The sequence below is a fragment of the Artemia franciscana genome, chromosome 17 (genome assembly GCF_032884065.1).
Source record: "Artemia franciscana chromosome 17, ASM3288406v1, whole genome shotgun sequence".
Classification (NCBI taxonomy): Eukaryota; Metazoa; Arthropoda; class Branchiopoda; order Anostraca; family Artemiidae; genus Artemia; species Artemia franciscana.
The window spans coordinates 43452270-43469601 of NC_088879.1; the positions used below are offsets into that span (position 1 = coordinate 43452270).

Genomic DNA, 17332 nt, shown 5'->3' on the forward strand with positions numbered 1-17332 from the left:
AAGATTTGGCCCAAATGACCCCTCTGCTCAAAAATACGTTGAAAACACCTCCCTCCTCAAATCCACTAATTCCTTACACAAACTAATAAAACATATAAGATCCTTCTCCTCTCCACACATAGGGCAATGTCAAGAACCATTTTTAGCCCTATAATTCCCAATCTATTTCCTCCTCTCTCCAATGCTAAAAAACTTGCCATGAATCGATGAAACTCATCTTTTCTACACTCAAGGCCATGATTAAGTGAACTGATGGAACACGAAAATCCCATGTTAAAATTGAAAATTTATATTTAAAAAAGTACTCAAGTATTCATTGGCAGAAGATACCACTTTAAATATCAGGGCGTAGCTTCTTGAAGATGCTACAAACTGTTTGCTAGGATTTTGCTCTATTTCCTCTAATTGCTTAGAAATCTTAGAAAATGTCTAGCTCTTTTTCACAAGTGTACTCTATGAAGGGTATTGCTTTTAGAACAAAATTGGAACTATCATGAGCAGAAGACAATAACCTGTAAGATGATTGCAATCATTTTTCGATGTATTTCCCTGTTTTCGAACATAGAGTATTTTCAGCTACCTGAAATAGTTACATGTTTTTTGCCAGAAAGAATCGTTTCAGATCGCCGAAAAGACCAAATTGACAAGTTGGTATAATTAACCTGCTATTTCCGCCAATGAATAAGTGCTATTTGAAGGGTTTTTGACAATCGACAGTCTCTAGAGAATTGAGAGACATAAGGCTACCCTAGCTTCAATTTTGAATCTCAATGTTTTCAAGTTCACTTAATCACGGCCTTAACTTCCCTTGCCTATTTGACCGAATATTAACTTGAAGTGAGATATTCGTTCCATCGGGCGACGCGAAATCCACAAAATTTGACTCAGAATATAGCTCGCTGGCGGATGTTCACAGCCACTTGAAGGCGTTAAATATAAACACCCATCAGAAGATGCATAACTTTTGGTTTCTCGTACAACTCATTAATCACATAAAGCCATTAAGACATCAATATTGAAGGACCTAACATTTCACTCATTATATGAAAAACAGCCAGGAAACATTAAAAAAATACCACCAAGACAAAACAAACAAATCCGTTTTTTAGTGTCGACGAATGATTTACTTAAGAGTTTTTTGAAGTTTTTTATGACAATTTTGACAAGATGATTGAGCCGAATCCTATTTACAAAATGATGCCACTTCGTAACACAATATTGGTTTTGACTGGGTTAAAGGCCTAGGCACAGAAAAAGGCGAAAATTTTTGTTAAGTAGCTGAGAGAGAAAAATTATTAAAATATATAGGGAAATTTTAGTTCAATAGGGGAGATAAAACCCTTCCTGATAAAATAAAATTTATAACTTAGGGCATTTACGCGGTAAATATATTTTCTGAGGAAAATATTTCGAAAAGAAGGGATAGTGGTCAAAACAGTAGTTACAGGTACATTATATTGCGAGTATACTAAACCAGGATTTATGGGGGTCCAGTCACAATGACCCCGTGGTTAAATATATTGGCATGGGCAATTTTTTCCTGGGAGGGGGGAATTAACAAGAGCTTATGAGATCAAGTAGGTCTATAGTTTATGGGTGGGTTCGAAGCCCCTTAAACAATATAGAGCTGTCTGAACTAAGTAACTTCGCAAGGGTGAATTTTTTTCTGGGGGGGGGGGAGTTTTCTAATTTTCCTTTATCTAACCGACTTTTAATCGACTCAGGGTGTCGTCATGGGAAGGGCACCCCTTAATGAAATCTGGAAAATGTACCACTTTCAGAGGATCTTTTTCTTGATATTAAATAGTTCGTTGTAACGAACTGAAAGTAAGGAGCGACCCGACTCAAAGGTATTTGAAACTCTAAAAAAATGAAATTTTGGTACCAATAGATACCAATAGATAAAAAAAACAAGGTTTTTCAACTGAAAGTAAGGAGCAACATTAAAACTTAATACGAACAGAAATAATTACGTATATGAAGGGGTTCACCCCATCGTCAATGCCTCGCTATTTACGCTAAAGTTTCTTTTAGTATTTTCAAACGAGCTGTTTATTCTAATTAAACCCTTTGTGATTCAGGGGTCATTCTTAAAGAATTGGAACAAAATTCGAACGTTAGCGTAAAGAGCGGAGTATTGACGAGGGGTGAAATTCCCTCATAACCGTAATATGACCGTAGTAAGGAACGACCCGACCCGGCTCAATAGTAACCGAAACTCCAAAAAATGGAATTTTGATACCAATAGATACATCAAAAGAATTTATATCTTATGCTGATTTTAAATATATAAATCTCCTCAAGTTTAGTCTTATCGATCAAAAGTTACGAGGCTGAGAATATTTGCTTTGTTTTCGAAAAGGGGAAAATACCACCTAAAATTCATAGAATCTTGATGAAAATCACACCATCAGGTTCAGAATATCAGATAATCCTGCTGTAGGGATTTCAAGCTCCTATTTACAAAAATGTGGAAATTTGTATTTTTTTTTGCAAGAAGAGAGATCAAGAATGCGTGTTTATTTGTTTTTTTTTGTTTTGTTTTTTCTTCCAAGGGTGATCGTATCGACCCAGTGGTCCTAAAATATCTTCAGAGGACTCATTCGAACGGAAATTAAAAGCTCTAGTGCCCTTTGTAAGTGACCAAAAAAATTAGAGGGCAACTAGAGATTCTCCCACGATCATTTTTTCCCAGAGTCACCCGATCAAAATATTAAGATAGCCATTTTGTTAAACATAGTCGAAAAATCTAACAAATTTGTTTTTGGGGATGACTTAATCCCCCATAGCCCCCCCTCAGGGGAAGGGCTGCAAATTGTGAACTTTGCCCATTGTTTACATATAGTATTGATTATTGGGAAGTATACAGACGGTTTCAGGGTGGATTTTTTCAAGTGGGGGGTCAGGAGGATAAGGTTACGTGGGAGGATCTTTCCATGGAGGAAAAAAACAAATTTCCATGGAGGAAATGTTAAGAAATTAAATAAAAAACAATTTTTTCAACTGAAAATAAGGAGCAACATTAAAACTTAAAACGAACAGATTTTATTACGTATATGAGCGGGTTCGCCTCCTCGTCAACGCCTTGCTCTTTACGCTAACTTTTTTGGTACTTTCAAAAGAGCTATTTATTCTAATTAAATCTTTTGTGATTCAGGAGTAATTCTTAAAGAATTATAACAAAATTCAAACTTTAGCGTAAAGAGGGAGGTATTGACGAGGGGGCGAACCCCCTCATATGCGTAATAATTTCTGCTCGTTTTAGTGTTTCTCTTTACTTTCAGTTTAAAAAAACTTGTTTTTTTTATATTTAATATGCAACAAAGAGTACGGCAAACTTGAAAACAAAAATCACCAACACCATCTAGCGTTTGGTGATTTGGCTTGACCTATACCCATACATACTTGCCTTTTCAGCACAGCTTAGATACCAATATACTGGTATCTAAGGTGTACTTTTCAGGTACTTAAAATAAATGGTAGATAAAGAAGGCAAAGTCCTTTCCTAGTAGGCCTACCATCTTAAAATTAACTAGCCTACTTAACGTTCTAGGATTTTTCCCCAACAACTTTGTACTATTTTGTTCAGCCTACTTTGGGCAAACCCCCAAACTTTACTTTGAATAATTCTTTAAAATGAAGAATGCTATTTAATTATGACTCCCAAAGATAGCTTCAGTATAAATCTTATTGCATTATAAATTCAACTTATTAAACATCCAATTTTCTTGTAAATTTACAATCAAACAGTTCGTGGTAACGAACTGTAGTAAGGAGCGACCCGGCTCAATAGTAAACGAAACTCTAAAAAACGGAATTTTGATGCTAAAATATACATCAAAAGAATCAGATTTTCATGCATATTTTAAATATATAAGTTTCATCAAATTTAATATTTGTCATCAAAAGTTACGAGCCTGAAAAAATTTGCCTTATTTTGGAAAATAGGGAGAAACACCCCTTAAAAGTAATAGAATGAAGTAATAGAATAGAATGAAAACTTAAAACGAACAGAAATTACTCCGTATATGAAGTGGGTTGTCCCCTCCGCAATCCCTCGCTCTTTACGCTAAAGTTTTTAATTGTTTTAAAAAGCAGAATTGTGGCAAAGAGTCAAACTTTAGCGTAAAGAGCGAGGGATTGCGGAGGGGACAACCCATTTCATATACGGAGTAATTTCTGCTCGTTTTAAGTTTTAATGTCGCTCCTTACTTTCAGTTTAAAAAACTAGTTTTTTTTATGTAATTTTCATACTAAATTGCCAGATATTACGCTATTTTGGCAGTAGCTTTTAATCCCTATCTTCCCATCCTCAAAACTTCACCTCTTATAAGCTTCATGTTCTGTTTAATATGGACATATTCAGTGTCCTTCAAAATACGAGTCACTCTCAGGATCGGACTGAATAGATGCGGGGCCCGATTGGATTTTTGTTGGGGGGCCCTCTTTATATATTAAATATTTAAGTAAAACACACCTGCATAGTGATTAATATACTTAAAGTAGTTTAGGTGCGTAATGCAAAATCTTCCTAATATAGGACTATCCCGATTAAATTCAATAAATTTGACATGAACTTTTACGGTTATCAGTTTTCTATACTACGAAGTATATGTTGTGCTAATAAGTACATTAATAAATCTCATCCAGCAATGCAAAATCAAAATGAATATATTTTAATTATTTGAATACCTCAAAATTTATCTTTCATTGTCTGAAACAAACTGCTTTAAATTTCAAAATCGTTTATTGTCCACTTTGATGGTAATATTCAATCACTCAATTAGGCCCAATCTTTCCAATCATCCTTTATCTGGCCCATCACTCTTCATTGCTATAAACTATAGAACCAAATAGGAATAAACATAGGGACATTTAGATGTTTTTCATAAGCAGAAGTAAGCCTCTCAGCTATAAAGGGGGGGGGGGGGTTTCTGTAAAATCTTAGCCTTACACTCAATTTGGAGTATTTTTCTAGGGCTAAGGGAAACTTTTCTTTTTTAAATCCACCGCAAAGAGCTTAATTTTTGACACCTGAAAGTAATTGCGGAATTTGTAACCTCAGTGTTATCAACAGTTCATAACTGACCCCCACATGTAAATATTTGATTTAATTCTCACTCAAGCTAATGTTTACTTTACTTTTCCTTTACCTACATTTTGCCGAAAATGAGTAAATATTTAACTTCTTTATTACGCCGCCTTTTGGAGTAATTGACCCTATTCTCAATGAATTTTGGCGCCTACCTGGTAGATAGTATTAGTACAATTACTCCTGTCATTTTGTTTTATTTTTGGCCTTTAGCCAAGAAAATAGAACTCTACATAATTATTTCTTTGACACTAGCATATTTTTTTATATATGGTTAGTAAGTAAGGGTAATATGTGGGTAAGATAAAAGGGTAAATGAACATAACTGATGGGTAAATGGAAGGTGTAAAAAGTATATTAGAAAAGGAGGAAGTACTTTCACATAGCTTGGGCATATATTGAGGAAAAAAAGATTCCGAACAAAATTGCAACTTCGTATATACAAATCAACATGATGCGTGTAGTAATGTAGCGTGTAGGAGAAAACCACAAGAGTAAAAATACATTTTCATTCGGGATAAATCCTAGGTGCCAAACGTGATTTTTAGGCCCTAGGTGGTTCGATCCCATATAGTAAGATATGCGTGTCATTAAGTGACCATGACAGGCGTTAGGATTAACTAAAACCTTATCTGTGGAACAATTCTGCAAAATTGCCATGTTGGATGTTATTTCAGTCAATGTCTGCAGAGTATGGTCTAGGAGAAAAACACACAAGAAAGAATTCACCAAGACTTCATCTCTAGAGTGTTCTATAACATTACCGAATTTTATTGTTTGTTTTTTTTATCAATGTCCGCACTAGACCTCTTCTCTGGAATAATTCTATAAAATCGTCCTATTGGCTGTTTTTTTTTTTCAATCAGGGTCTTTAAAGTGGGGTGTAGGAAAAGCACGATTTTTTTTTAGATAAATCCAAGGTAACCAAACGTGATCGCTTATGGCCTAAGTAGTTAAATCCCACATAGTAGGCTATGTCTATCATGAAAAGTGACGTGCGAAGGTCATTCGGATTAGCCAAGACCTCCTATCTGGAATAATTCTACAAAATTTTATTTTTGGCTATTCTTAGTTTCTGCAAAGTATGGTTTAGCAAAAATACAAAAGAAAAGAAATAAATTTTTGGAATAAATCCGAGATAATTAAACATGATTCTTTATGTCAACCCCACACAGTAGGCTACACGTATCATGAAAAGCGACCTGGGTAAGTCACTCGGATCAACAAAGACCCCATCTCTAGAGTTATTCCAAGAAGTCTAGAGTTATCTCTAGAGTTATTCCAAGAAGTTACTATGTTAGCTATTTCAATTAGTGTCTCCATTAAAGAAGTTGCCCACTTGCCTGCCTGGTGGTGGTACATTAACTATATATTTAAAAATAGGTTGTCTGTCTGTCTGTCAAGTGACGTCATTATATGACGTCTGAATTATTTCATCATATACCAATTCAAAAACGAATGTATTCAAGCCGAAGTAGCTGAGTTGGTAAACCGTTATGTTCCAGGTTCCAGGTCCGAGAGGTTCCAGGTTCGAACATTGGCTTTAGCATTAATACAAAAGAAGAAAAAAACTAAAAAAGATAAAAACTACAAAAAAAAAACTAAAAAAAATACTAAAAAAACTAAAAAACTAAAAAAACTAAAAAAAGGTAAAAACTACAAAAAAAAACTAAAAACTAATAAAAAAAACTAAAAACTGAAAAATAAAACAAACTAAAATAGGAAAAAAACTGAAAAATAAAGGAGAAAAAGAAAACTAAAAACCGGGACACAGGGAATATAAATGACGACCGGGACACTCAAAGAGAAATTACAGACTGGGACACTGGGACGCAAATAACGACCGGGAGATATAAATGACGACCGGGACACAGGGAATATAAATGACGACCGGGACGCTCAAAGAGAAATTACAGACTGGGACACTGGGACACAAATGACGACCGGGATACTGGGAATATAAATGACGACCGGGACACAGGGACACAACTACAAGGGGGATGCCGGGGGCACAGGGGGATATATAAATGACGACGGGGACACAGGGAATATTCGATTAGCAATCACCATCAACAAAGCTCAAGGGCAATCATTAGAATAATCAGGTATAGATCTGAATACGGATTGTTTTTCCCATGGACAATTTTATGTTGCATGTTCAAGAGTCGGTAAACCTGACAATCTATTTATATGCACAGACAATGGGACATCGAAGAATGTTGTATATTCGCAAGTCTTACGTAGTTAAAAACATATATATATATATATATATATATATATATATATATATATATATATATATATATATATATATATATATATATATATATATATATATATATATCTTTCAATATTCACAGGTGGGACACAGGGACACAACTACAATGGCGCGTAACTAATATGGCGCGTAACGACTTACGCGCGCGGGGGGGACTTGGGGGGGGGGGGGGGGTTGGGGTTTGCGAAGCGCCCCCACCAACTAGGTGTTGGGGTGGCACGAAGCGCCACCCCAACAGCTAGTTAACTATGATTTAATCTAAGCGGCCCATTAGCCATATGACTGACAACTCTGGATTGAACCCCCCTTCCCCCCCAAAAAAAAGTGGTCCAATAAGGTTATTTCACATTTTATTCTCTTTTCTGTACCACAGATCAAAAAGTAAAAATCAAAAGATCGTTTCTATATGAATCAGGGTCGTATCCAGAATTTTTTTCGGAGGGGAGAAGGAGGGGGTGGAGGGTTAAAATTTTTTTTGCCCTGGGTACAAAAAAGGCACCAACAATTTGTTTGTATTCATTTTTGTTACATCTTTACGACTTAGACAAACATCTCATGGGGGAGGGGGGTTCGGACCCTTAATACCCCCTGGATACAGCCTTGATATGAATTCCTTTAGAGCGTAAAGTATTGTCTATCTGCAGAACACTTATGCACAATTAGGGGATTTCACGACTGGTATTGCCTAGTTTAAGGAAGATTTTGAGGCTCTTATACCCTTACAACCTAGTGGAAGCATAGAGGACAGAGATTCACTCAGTCACTCAAGGAGTTGCGGCCCTCGATGTAAAGATAACTAATAAACTGGCACACCTTTTCCCTGCTATGTTGGTCTTAGCAATCTTCAAAAGCATGGTTTATACCCTGCAGCTATTCTGAATAAATTGACTATTTCAAAATGTTGAGCAGATGTCTAAGGGTGGTTAGCTAAAAGGGTAGTTAGCTCAGTGAAGAAAGTGTCTCAAGTTCAATCCTTAGACAAGTTAAATTTTTAGCTACTGTAGTACAGTGATGACAATCTATAGTTTATTGTCCAAGCATGAATAAGAGATGATAACGCTTAAATTGGCAAAACGATTCGAAACAGAAGGAAGCCAGAGACAACTCGGGTGCTTCTGCAAGATCTTTCAAAAAATCAAAGTACGTGACTAACTGGAAACAAGAAAGGGTGGGGAGCTCGAGATGGTTTCATCAAATACAATGAAAATTTTTAAGGATTTTATTCCCTTTACAATTTTTTTAAACCTCAAGGCTTTTATAACTCATGCTTCCAAAGATTACTGATCATTCACTGGTATAAAAAAAGACAAACCAGTCCATACGTGAAATGACACGACAGCCTTTAGTGACTGAAATCATCGGAGTTCAACAGTGGAGATATTTGGGACCTGTTCTCTGCATGGACGACCATAGACTCCACAACCCGCTTTACTTTAGCAACCGAGACGAATTTCTAGCCGTGAAGATACAGAGATACACTGTGTCCGACCTACCAAAAGGAGCTATGCAACCTGCAAACCTCCGCTTAAACAGAATTAGGCGACATCACTGCAGCAGCAAACCTGATGGATGATTGGTGGCTCCCGCTTGATGCCCAAGGTGTCTAAGGAGGAAGAGGGCATGCCATTTGTCTGTTGGCCTAAGATTCTTATGCTTTAATATAAAACACTAATTCTGCAACCATTCGGTTCCTGAGAACCATTTTTATCAACACGGAAAGCTATATTTTTAAATATTTGGTTTAAGTTCTATTTTTAGATTGTACATCTTTAAGAAAGAAAATTTTGCATTGTTTAAGTAAGTTTTGATTATGATCTAAGGAAAAATTTTTTGCAGTTTCATATTTCTGGCTCAGTGAGTACTTGACTTGACTTACTTTGACTTATGTCTCCTGCTGGGAGTGGCTCAGCATAGAGAGTGATGTCACATTCCTTCAACTGGTGCGATCAGCAGCTAATGCTGGTGTGTCATGGACATTGATGTTTGCCACCCTCAAGTATTTTAAAAGACTATCGGACTATCAGTGTTTCGATCTTTGGTGGGGTCGTTTCCTGCCATCCTCTGCGGGGTTAAAGTCCAGCACGATTTTCGAAGGTATGTGTGATGGCATTCTAAGGAGATGACAGTACCATCGTAGAGTGCGCTCCACAATTCAGATGAAAAACTAGCGTCTGCTTCAATGTCTGTATTAACTTCTCGCTGCTCACGAAGCCAAACCATCTCAGGCCTTCGATCCTCCTAAGGCTATTCGTCTGGAACACGTCTACGATCTTGAGAGTTGTGATTGTAACTGGCCGGGTTTCTGTTCCATAAGAAATTACAGACCCAATCAGGGCGTTGAAGATTAGCAGCTTCGTGGTTTGACTAATACTTGGTTGCCACCATAGGTGACAATTTGACCATCCCATGGCAGCAGATTGCTTGGCTATACTCGCTTGTAGTTCTGGGAGAGGCGGGGCGTCGGTAGCGATGACGGATCCCAAGTGCGTGAACTGCAGGACCACGTAGACAGTAGCTTTTCAATATAGGGCCACAGGAGGGTTGGCGATTCTAGATGATGGGTCAACGGCCATAATTTTGGTTTTGTCTCAAGTCCTACTTTCACAGCTTCTTCTTTTAGGATGTGAAGTGCTTCCACCATTTGGTCCATGGATTCACCATGAGCACCAGGTCGTCGGCAAAGTCAAAGTCCGAGAGGATGCAATCGCCAAATTTGAGTCCAACTCCATGGCTTGAGGTTATTTTCGCCATGACGTGGTCTATGACGTCGTTAAACAGTTCGGGCGCAACGGCAAAACCTTGCCGAATCCCTGCATAAACTCAGTGAGTAAGCAGATACAAAACTATTGAATACAATGATACAAGTATCATATTTCTTCGGGGCAACTTAGAGCTGTAGTCTTGTCAAGAATCAGCTCTTTAGCAGAAAACAAAGACCTGAACAAGATAAAGAGCAAGAAAGCACGGTGGCTTGTTCAAAGAAATAAGTTCTATAATAAAAAATGGACGCCAAAGAGAGTATTTCTAAAAATATTTTTCCTAAAAACAGAGCAGCTTCTCGTTGTACGCTGTTATTTCGTTTCTTACATCAACCTTTTTATGCATTTATATTTAACATATATATTGTACTATTTTTATAATATCATTTTTCTGCACTTAATGGTACTTCCAAACAATCCATAAAACACTTAATAAGTAAAGTTAAGGTAATCATCAGGAAATATACCAAAATAAAATAAATATATAACACTCTAGTAACAAAATTATGTAAACTACAACAAAGGATTAGGGAAAGCAGGCTGTCTAGAACGCATTTTACTAAATACCAAACTTAACCAATATATTAAAGATTTAATTAAAAAATAAGTATACCGTAGTTTTTCCCTTTGAGACTAAACTAATTATCTCCAAATACAGACAGCTATAAATCGGTTATCTTAGATTCAATAGAGCAATTTTCTCGAGTGTGTTCTGTATTGTATGGAAGTACCCACATAATTTATGATTCATGTCTCTGAGACTGTTTGGCTCACATCCAGATATAATATAAAATCAAACATAACAATGTATTCTTAGTCAACAGTTACTAAAGCACAGCGGCTATGGTCCTCTGAAGACTAAGGAGTGAAGTTCGAATCGCTCTGTAGTAACGTCAAATTGATCTGCCATTTTCTGTTGCATTTTATTCAAATATTTGTTTTGATTTTTATCAATAAGGGCATTTTTTAGCTCGTTATTCAATGAACACAAGGAAGGCCGTATCAAAGGAGTAGGGGGATTAAACCCCCTCCTCCTGAAATGTTTGTCCGACTCGTAAAAATGCATAAAAAAATAAATATAAAAATTTTTAGTTTATTTTCAAAAAAAAAATTGTACCCCGCCCCCCCCCCACGACAAAATTTCTGGATATGCCCCTGACTCTTTCCATTATTTTCATGTGACTTGTTGGTACAAGCCAAGAGCTAAATCAATCTGGTTTTTCATTTACAACAGCAACTCTCTGCCAATGAAATCTTTTGGAAATGCGAGTTAATAAATATCTCTTTTCCTAATTGAGGAAAAACAGAGCATTTCTGACAACATTTGTGAATTCCAATTTTACGTTCTTTTTGAGTACAGATTTATGTTATGTATGCTATTTTTGAATTGTTAGATTCAGTTTGATCCATCCACTGAAATGTATTTATTAAAATTTGCTTTCTATTTTTTTTTGTGTGTTGAAAAATGCGTGTAAAACATACAAAAATAGGAATATCTTCCTATTTTTAAGACAGCTTAGATCGTTCTCTAAGAAAAAGTTCAAGTCATTTTTATTCCTAAATTCGCGGCAGTAAATACTTTTAAACATCTCTTATTTTTTTCTAGTCTTTTATACTGCTCAGTCATGAGGTTGCAAATGTCTGCTGAATCTTCTTTAGAAGTAGTTGGCAGAGAAGCCTTTAGAGAATTAAATAAATAAAAAGAAGTTTTTTTTCGACTGAAAGTAAGGAGCAACATTAAAACTTAAAACGATTAGAAATTATTACGTATATCAGAGGGTTGGCCCCCACGTCAATGTCTCGCTCGCTCTTTATGCTAAAATTCGAATTTTGTTCCAATTCTTTAAGAATGACCCCTGAATCACGAAGGCCGTTTAATTAGAATGAATAGGTCTATTGAAAGTGCTAAGAAAGCTTAAGCGTAAAGAGCGAGGTATTGACGAGGGGGCGAGCCCCTTCATATACGTAATAATTTCTGTTCGTTTTAATTTCAATGTTCCCCCTTACTTTCAGTCGAAAAACTTGTTTTTTTATATTTAATTTCTGATCGTTTTTTAAATAATACTGGGAAGTCCGAAACCCCCTTCATGGAAAATTCTCCTCCTCCATAAAAAATTCCTCCATGGAAAGATCCTCCCATGTTAACCTCTCCTCCGACCCCCGACTATAAACAATCCCCCTGAAAACGTCTGTATACTTCCCAATAACCAATACTATATGTAAACAATGGGTAAAGTTCATAACTTGCAGTCATCCCCCGGGGACTGTGGCTATGTGCGACTATGTTGAACAAAATGGCTATCTCAAAATTTTGATCCGGTGACTTTGGGAAAAACTTAGCATGGGACGGGGCCTAGTTGCCCTCCAATTTTTTGTTCACGTGAAAATTTTTTGATTCCGTTCGAATCAGTCCTCTCACGACATTCTAGAACCACTGGGTCAATACGATCACCTCTGGAAAAAAAAAGAACAAACAAATAAACACGCATCCGTGATCTTTCTTCTGACAAAAAAAGAATACAAATTCCATATTTTTGCAGATAGGAGCTTGAAACCTCTATAATAGAGCTCTCTGATACGCTGAATATCATGGTGTGATTTTTATAAAGATACGGGGTGTTTCCCCCTTTTACGGGGTGTTTCCCCCTTTTACGGGGTATTTCTCTCTTTTCCAAGATTAAGGTAACTTTTATCAGGCTCGTAAATTTTGACGAGTAAGACTGAACTTGACGAGACTTATATATTTATAATCAGCATAAAATCCTATTCTTTTGATGTATATATTGGTATCAAAATTCCGTTTTTCAGAGTTTCGGAGAGCCAGGTCGCTTCTTACTTACAGTTCTTTAGCACGAAGTATTGGATTAAATAAAAAAAAAAGTTTGTTCGACTGAAAGTGAGGATCAACATTAAAACTTAAAACGAACAGAAACTATTAAGTATATGAGGGGGTTAGCCCCCTCGTCAATACATCGCTTTTTTTTGTGCCAATTCTTGAAGAATGACCCCTGAATCACAAAGACCATTTAATTAGAATAAATAGCTCTTTTGAAAGTGCTAAGAAAATTTTGCGTAAAGAGCGAGATATTGACGAGGGGGCGGACCCGCTCATATGCGTAATAACTTCTTTTCGTTTTAAATCTAATGTTGCTCCTTACTTTCAGTTGAAAAAACTGTTTTTTTATTTAATTTTTGATCGTTTTTAAATAATACGGGGAAATCCGGCGCCCCCATCATGGAAAAATTCTCTTCCCCTATGAAAAATTCCTCCATTGGAAGATCCTCCTAAGTAGCCCACCCCCCTACCAGATGATGTCACCCCTGAAAATGTCTTTATACTTCCGAATAACCAATACTATGTAGATAATGGGCAAAGTTCGTAACTTGCAGTCCTTCCCCTGGAGACTGTGGGGGATTAATTCACCCTCATAAACATAGTTAATAGATTTTTAGACTACGCGGAACGAAATGGCTCCCTCAAAACTTTGATCCGGTGACTTTGGGAAAAATATGAGCGTGGGATGGGGCCTAGTTGCCCTCTAATTTCTTTGGTTCCCTAAAAAAGGCACTAGAACTTCCAATTTCCGTTTAAATAAGCCCTCTCACGGCATTGTAGGACCACTGGGTCGATGCAATTACCCCTGGAAAAAAACAACAAATAAACACGCATTCGTGATCTTTCTTCTGGCAAAAAATACAGAATTCCACGTTTTTGCAGATAGGAGCTTGAAACCTCTACAGTAGGGTTCTCTCACTTTTTTTAATCTGATGGTGTGATTTTCATGAAGATTTTAAGACTTTTAGGGGGTATTTCCCCTTTTTTCGAAGACAAGGCAAATTTTCTCAGGCTCGTAACTTTTGATAGATATGACTTGATGAAAATTATATATTTGAAATCAGGATAAATATTTTAATTCTTTTTATGTATCTATTGGTATCAAAATTCCGTCTTTTTTTTAGTTTCGGCTACCATTGAGCCGGGTCGCTCCTTAGTTAGTTCGTTAGAACGAAATGTTTGAAACATCCTCAGGAAGACTAAAAATCAAAGTGCAAAAGTAATTCTGAATTTATAATCTTTCCCGAATTCCGAAATGATTTTCTAAGAATCTAAGGGAGAGGGCGATTTTATTCTTTTTTCAATTTTTTCCGGTGAAAACTCGAAAAAGAAATTTTCAATAAAAAATAAATAAAAATGTAATTTCAAGTTCTAGGAGGGGGGGAGGGGTTCGAAAAGTCTATTATTTCTCGGAATAGTAATTGAAGAAGTAATTTCTAATTTATGACCAAACATTTCTTTTATATCTACTTGAGTCTACTTAAAAATGAAAAAATGAAAAATACGTACGTTTACATCCTCCCACTAAAGGGTTTCCATAGTAACCATCTTGACATTGTTCACAATTCCAACCCGCAGAGTTCTCAGGACACTGGACACACTCCCCGGTCAACGGATGACATCTTGCCGAAGGGGGGCAATCGCACAATTTACAAGAGTCACCTTCTTTCAAAGGATCGCCAAAATACCCCTTTGAACACCTAAAAAAATAAAAAATAATAATTGATATCAGGTCCAAAGCCAAACGGCGTATGTAACATTTCCAAGATTTTCATGGCAAAGATTTTGAGACAAGATTTTGTGTCACAATAGCGTTTTGAGATATTATTTCGCATCAGTCTTAGCAAAAGACTTAGTTTTGGACCCCTACTGACCCTTTTAAGAAACCCAGAGCTCAAAGACGGTTTGCTTGGAAAAGACGAGGAAATGATAAAAGGGGATTAAATTGTGAACTTCCCGTCGAAACTAGGAAGGATGATTTGGAAGAAAAACTAAGAAAAGGAAAATTAAGATTGAAGGTAAGACAAGGAAAGGGAAAAAAGAATATTAAATTGTGGGAACTTCCCGTGGGAATTAGGAAGGGTGATTGGAAAAGAAAACTAAGAAAAGGGAAATTAAGATTGAAAATAAGACAAGAAAGGGAAAATAAGACAAGAAAAAGAAAACTAAAAAAAGGGAAATTAAGTTTGAAAATAAGACAAGGAAAGGATAGTAAGACAATGAAAGGATAAAAGGAGATAAACTTCTCGTGGAAACAGCGTTCTTCTGACTGAGAATTTTTCGAAAATATACTATATAGTTGATTAAAATTTTATAGCATTGTAAGAATTGAACACACGTAATTATTTGAATAATTCTTCTAGTCACCACATCTTTGAAAATGAGGTGCTTCGATGTTTAAGTCCTGCTCCAGGCTGCTCTCTCCTACCTCCTATGAATTATAAAAGAAAAAAAAGAAAAATGAGCGTAGAGTATTCAGACAATTATGTTAAGAAGTCCTTTTATTCAGTATCTCTCTGAGAACGACCTCCAGATCACAGAAGACCTCCATTGCCTCCTATAATATCTAAAAAATAGTTTATCGACGAAAGATAAAGATAAAATTTAGATATTAATATACAGAAATTAGCTTACGTAAAATCTAAATTTTGTTAGGCGTATTTAGGAAACTTTTCATAGAGCGTGTCAGACAAATAGCATAGAAAACTGTAGGCACACCCAAGGCCGTATCCAGAGGGGACAGGGTACCAGGCTTGACTTCTCCCCCCCAAAAAATTAGTCCGGCCCAAAAAAGCAGAAAAACACCTATAAAACGTTGCTTATATCAAACAGTTCGTGGTAACGAACTGTAGTAAGGAGTGACCCGGCTCAATAGTAACAAAAACTCTATAAAACAGAATTTTGATACCAATAGTTACATCAAAAGAATTGCATTTTAATGCTGATTTTAAATATATAAGTTTCATCAAGTTTAGACTTACCCATCAAAAGTTACGAGCCTGAGAAAATCTGCCCGATTTTAGAAAACAAACACCCCCTAAAAGTCATAGAATCTTAATGAAAATCACATCAGATTCAGCGTATCAGAGAACCCTATCGTACAAGTTCCAAGATCCTATCTACAAAAATGTGGAAATTGTACTTTTGGCAGAAGACAAATCACGGATGCGTATTTATTTGTTTTTTTTCCCAGGGGTGATCGTATCGACCCAGTGGTCCTAGAATTTTGTAAGAGGGCTCATTCGAACGGAAATGAAAAGTTCTAGTGCCCTTTTTAAGTGACCAAAAGATCAGAGGGCACCTAGGCCCCCTCCCACCCTCATTTTTTCCCAAAGTAGTCGGATCAAAATTCTGAGATAGCCATTTTATTCAACATAGTCGAAAAACCATATAACTATGTCTCTGGGGACGACTTACTCCCCCACAGTCCCCGTGGGAGGGGCTGCAAGTTGCAAATTTTGACCAGTGTTTGCATATATTAATGGTTATTGGGAAATGTAGAGATGTTTTCAGGGGGGTTTTTCATATGTTCATATGTTCGACTTAACTTCAAGCCGTTTATAGGATGTCAACATGCTCATCGTGCTATAGTTTCGCTATTACTTGAAGTGCATAAAAATGGTTTTGAGATTCATTTTTGTGCACTCGATGTTTCAAAAGCTTTTGATTCAATATGCCATAGCCAACTTTGGTATTCTTTACTCCAACTTGGTGCAAATGTGTCTACTATATCAACTCTAATTCATATGTTCGACTTAAGTCAGGTGACACCTATGTTGGTAATATCCCTATCCGTTCTGGTCTTAGGCAAGGAGGAGTCTTATCCCCTTATCGTTTTAATGTTTGTCTTTATTCTGTTTTGCTACGTATTAATCCATCATGTTTTTTAGGCCTAACTAATCTTTCGTATATTGCATATGCAGATGATTTACTTTTGACCAGCCGCACTAAATCTAGCCTAATTAAGTCGACCCAGCTTGTTTCTAAGTCTTTTGAGGAAATCGGCCTCAAACTTAATACTGAAAAATGTGAATATTTAGTTTTTAATGCTAAGCATCAAAGTAGTGATCTCAGTTGTGGTTATTTTTCAGTTAAGCTCGTTTCTTCGATTCGGTGGCTTGGTATTAGTATTTGTTCATCTTTATCGGCTTTTTGATCTTGTGGGCTCAATGATATTAAAAGTAAACTTAAAATTGGGTACGCAAAAGCTGTCCCGAACCGAGGCAGATTTTCACGAAAGGCTTTATCCAGACTTTATTCTACATATTGCGATCATTCTATATTGTTTCTTTCCGGTTTGCGCCCGTTATTTATATATATATATATATATATATATATATATATATATATATATATATATATATATA

General features: G+C 36.3%; 1 protein-coding gene across 2 annotated transcripts in view; it reads right to left on the bottom strand.

The window, feature by feature from the left end:
* LOC136038276 (laminin subunit alpha lam-3-like) overlaps positions 1-17332 on the bottom strand; it is a 395732-nt gene that overhangs the window by 211298 nt on the left and 167102 nt on the right. For both annotated transcript variants that reach the window (XM_065721399.1, XM_065721398.1), the window contains exon 16: positions 14475-14665. In XM_065721399.1, the coding sequence (XP_065577471.1) occupies positions 14475-14665 (191 nt within the window). The remainder of the gene's footprint in view (positions 1-14474; positions 14666-17332) is intronic.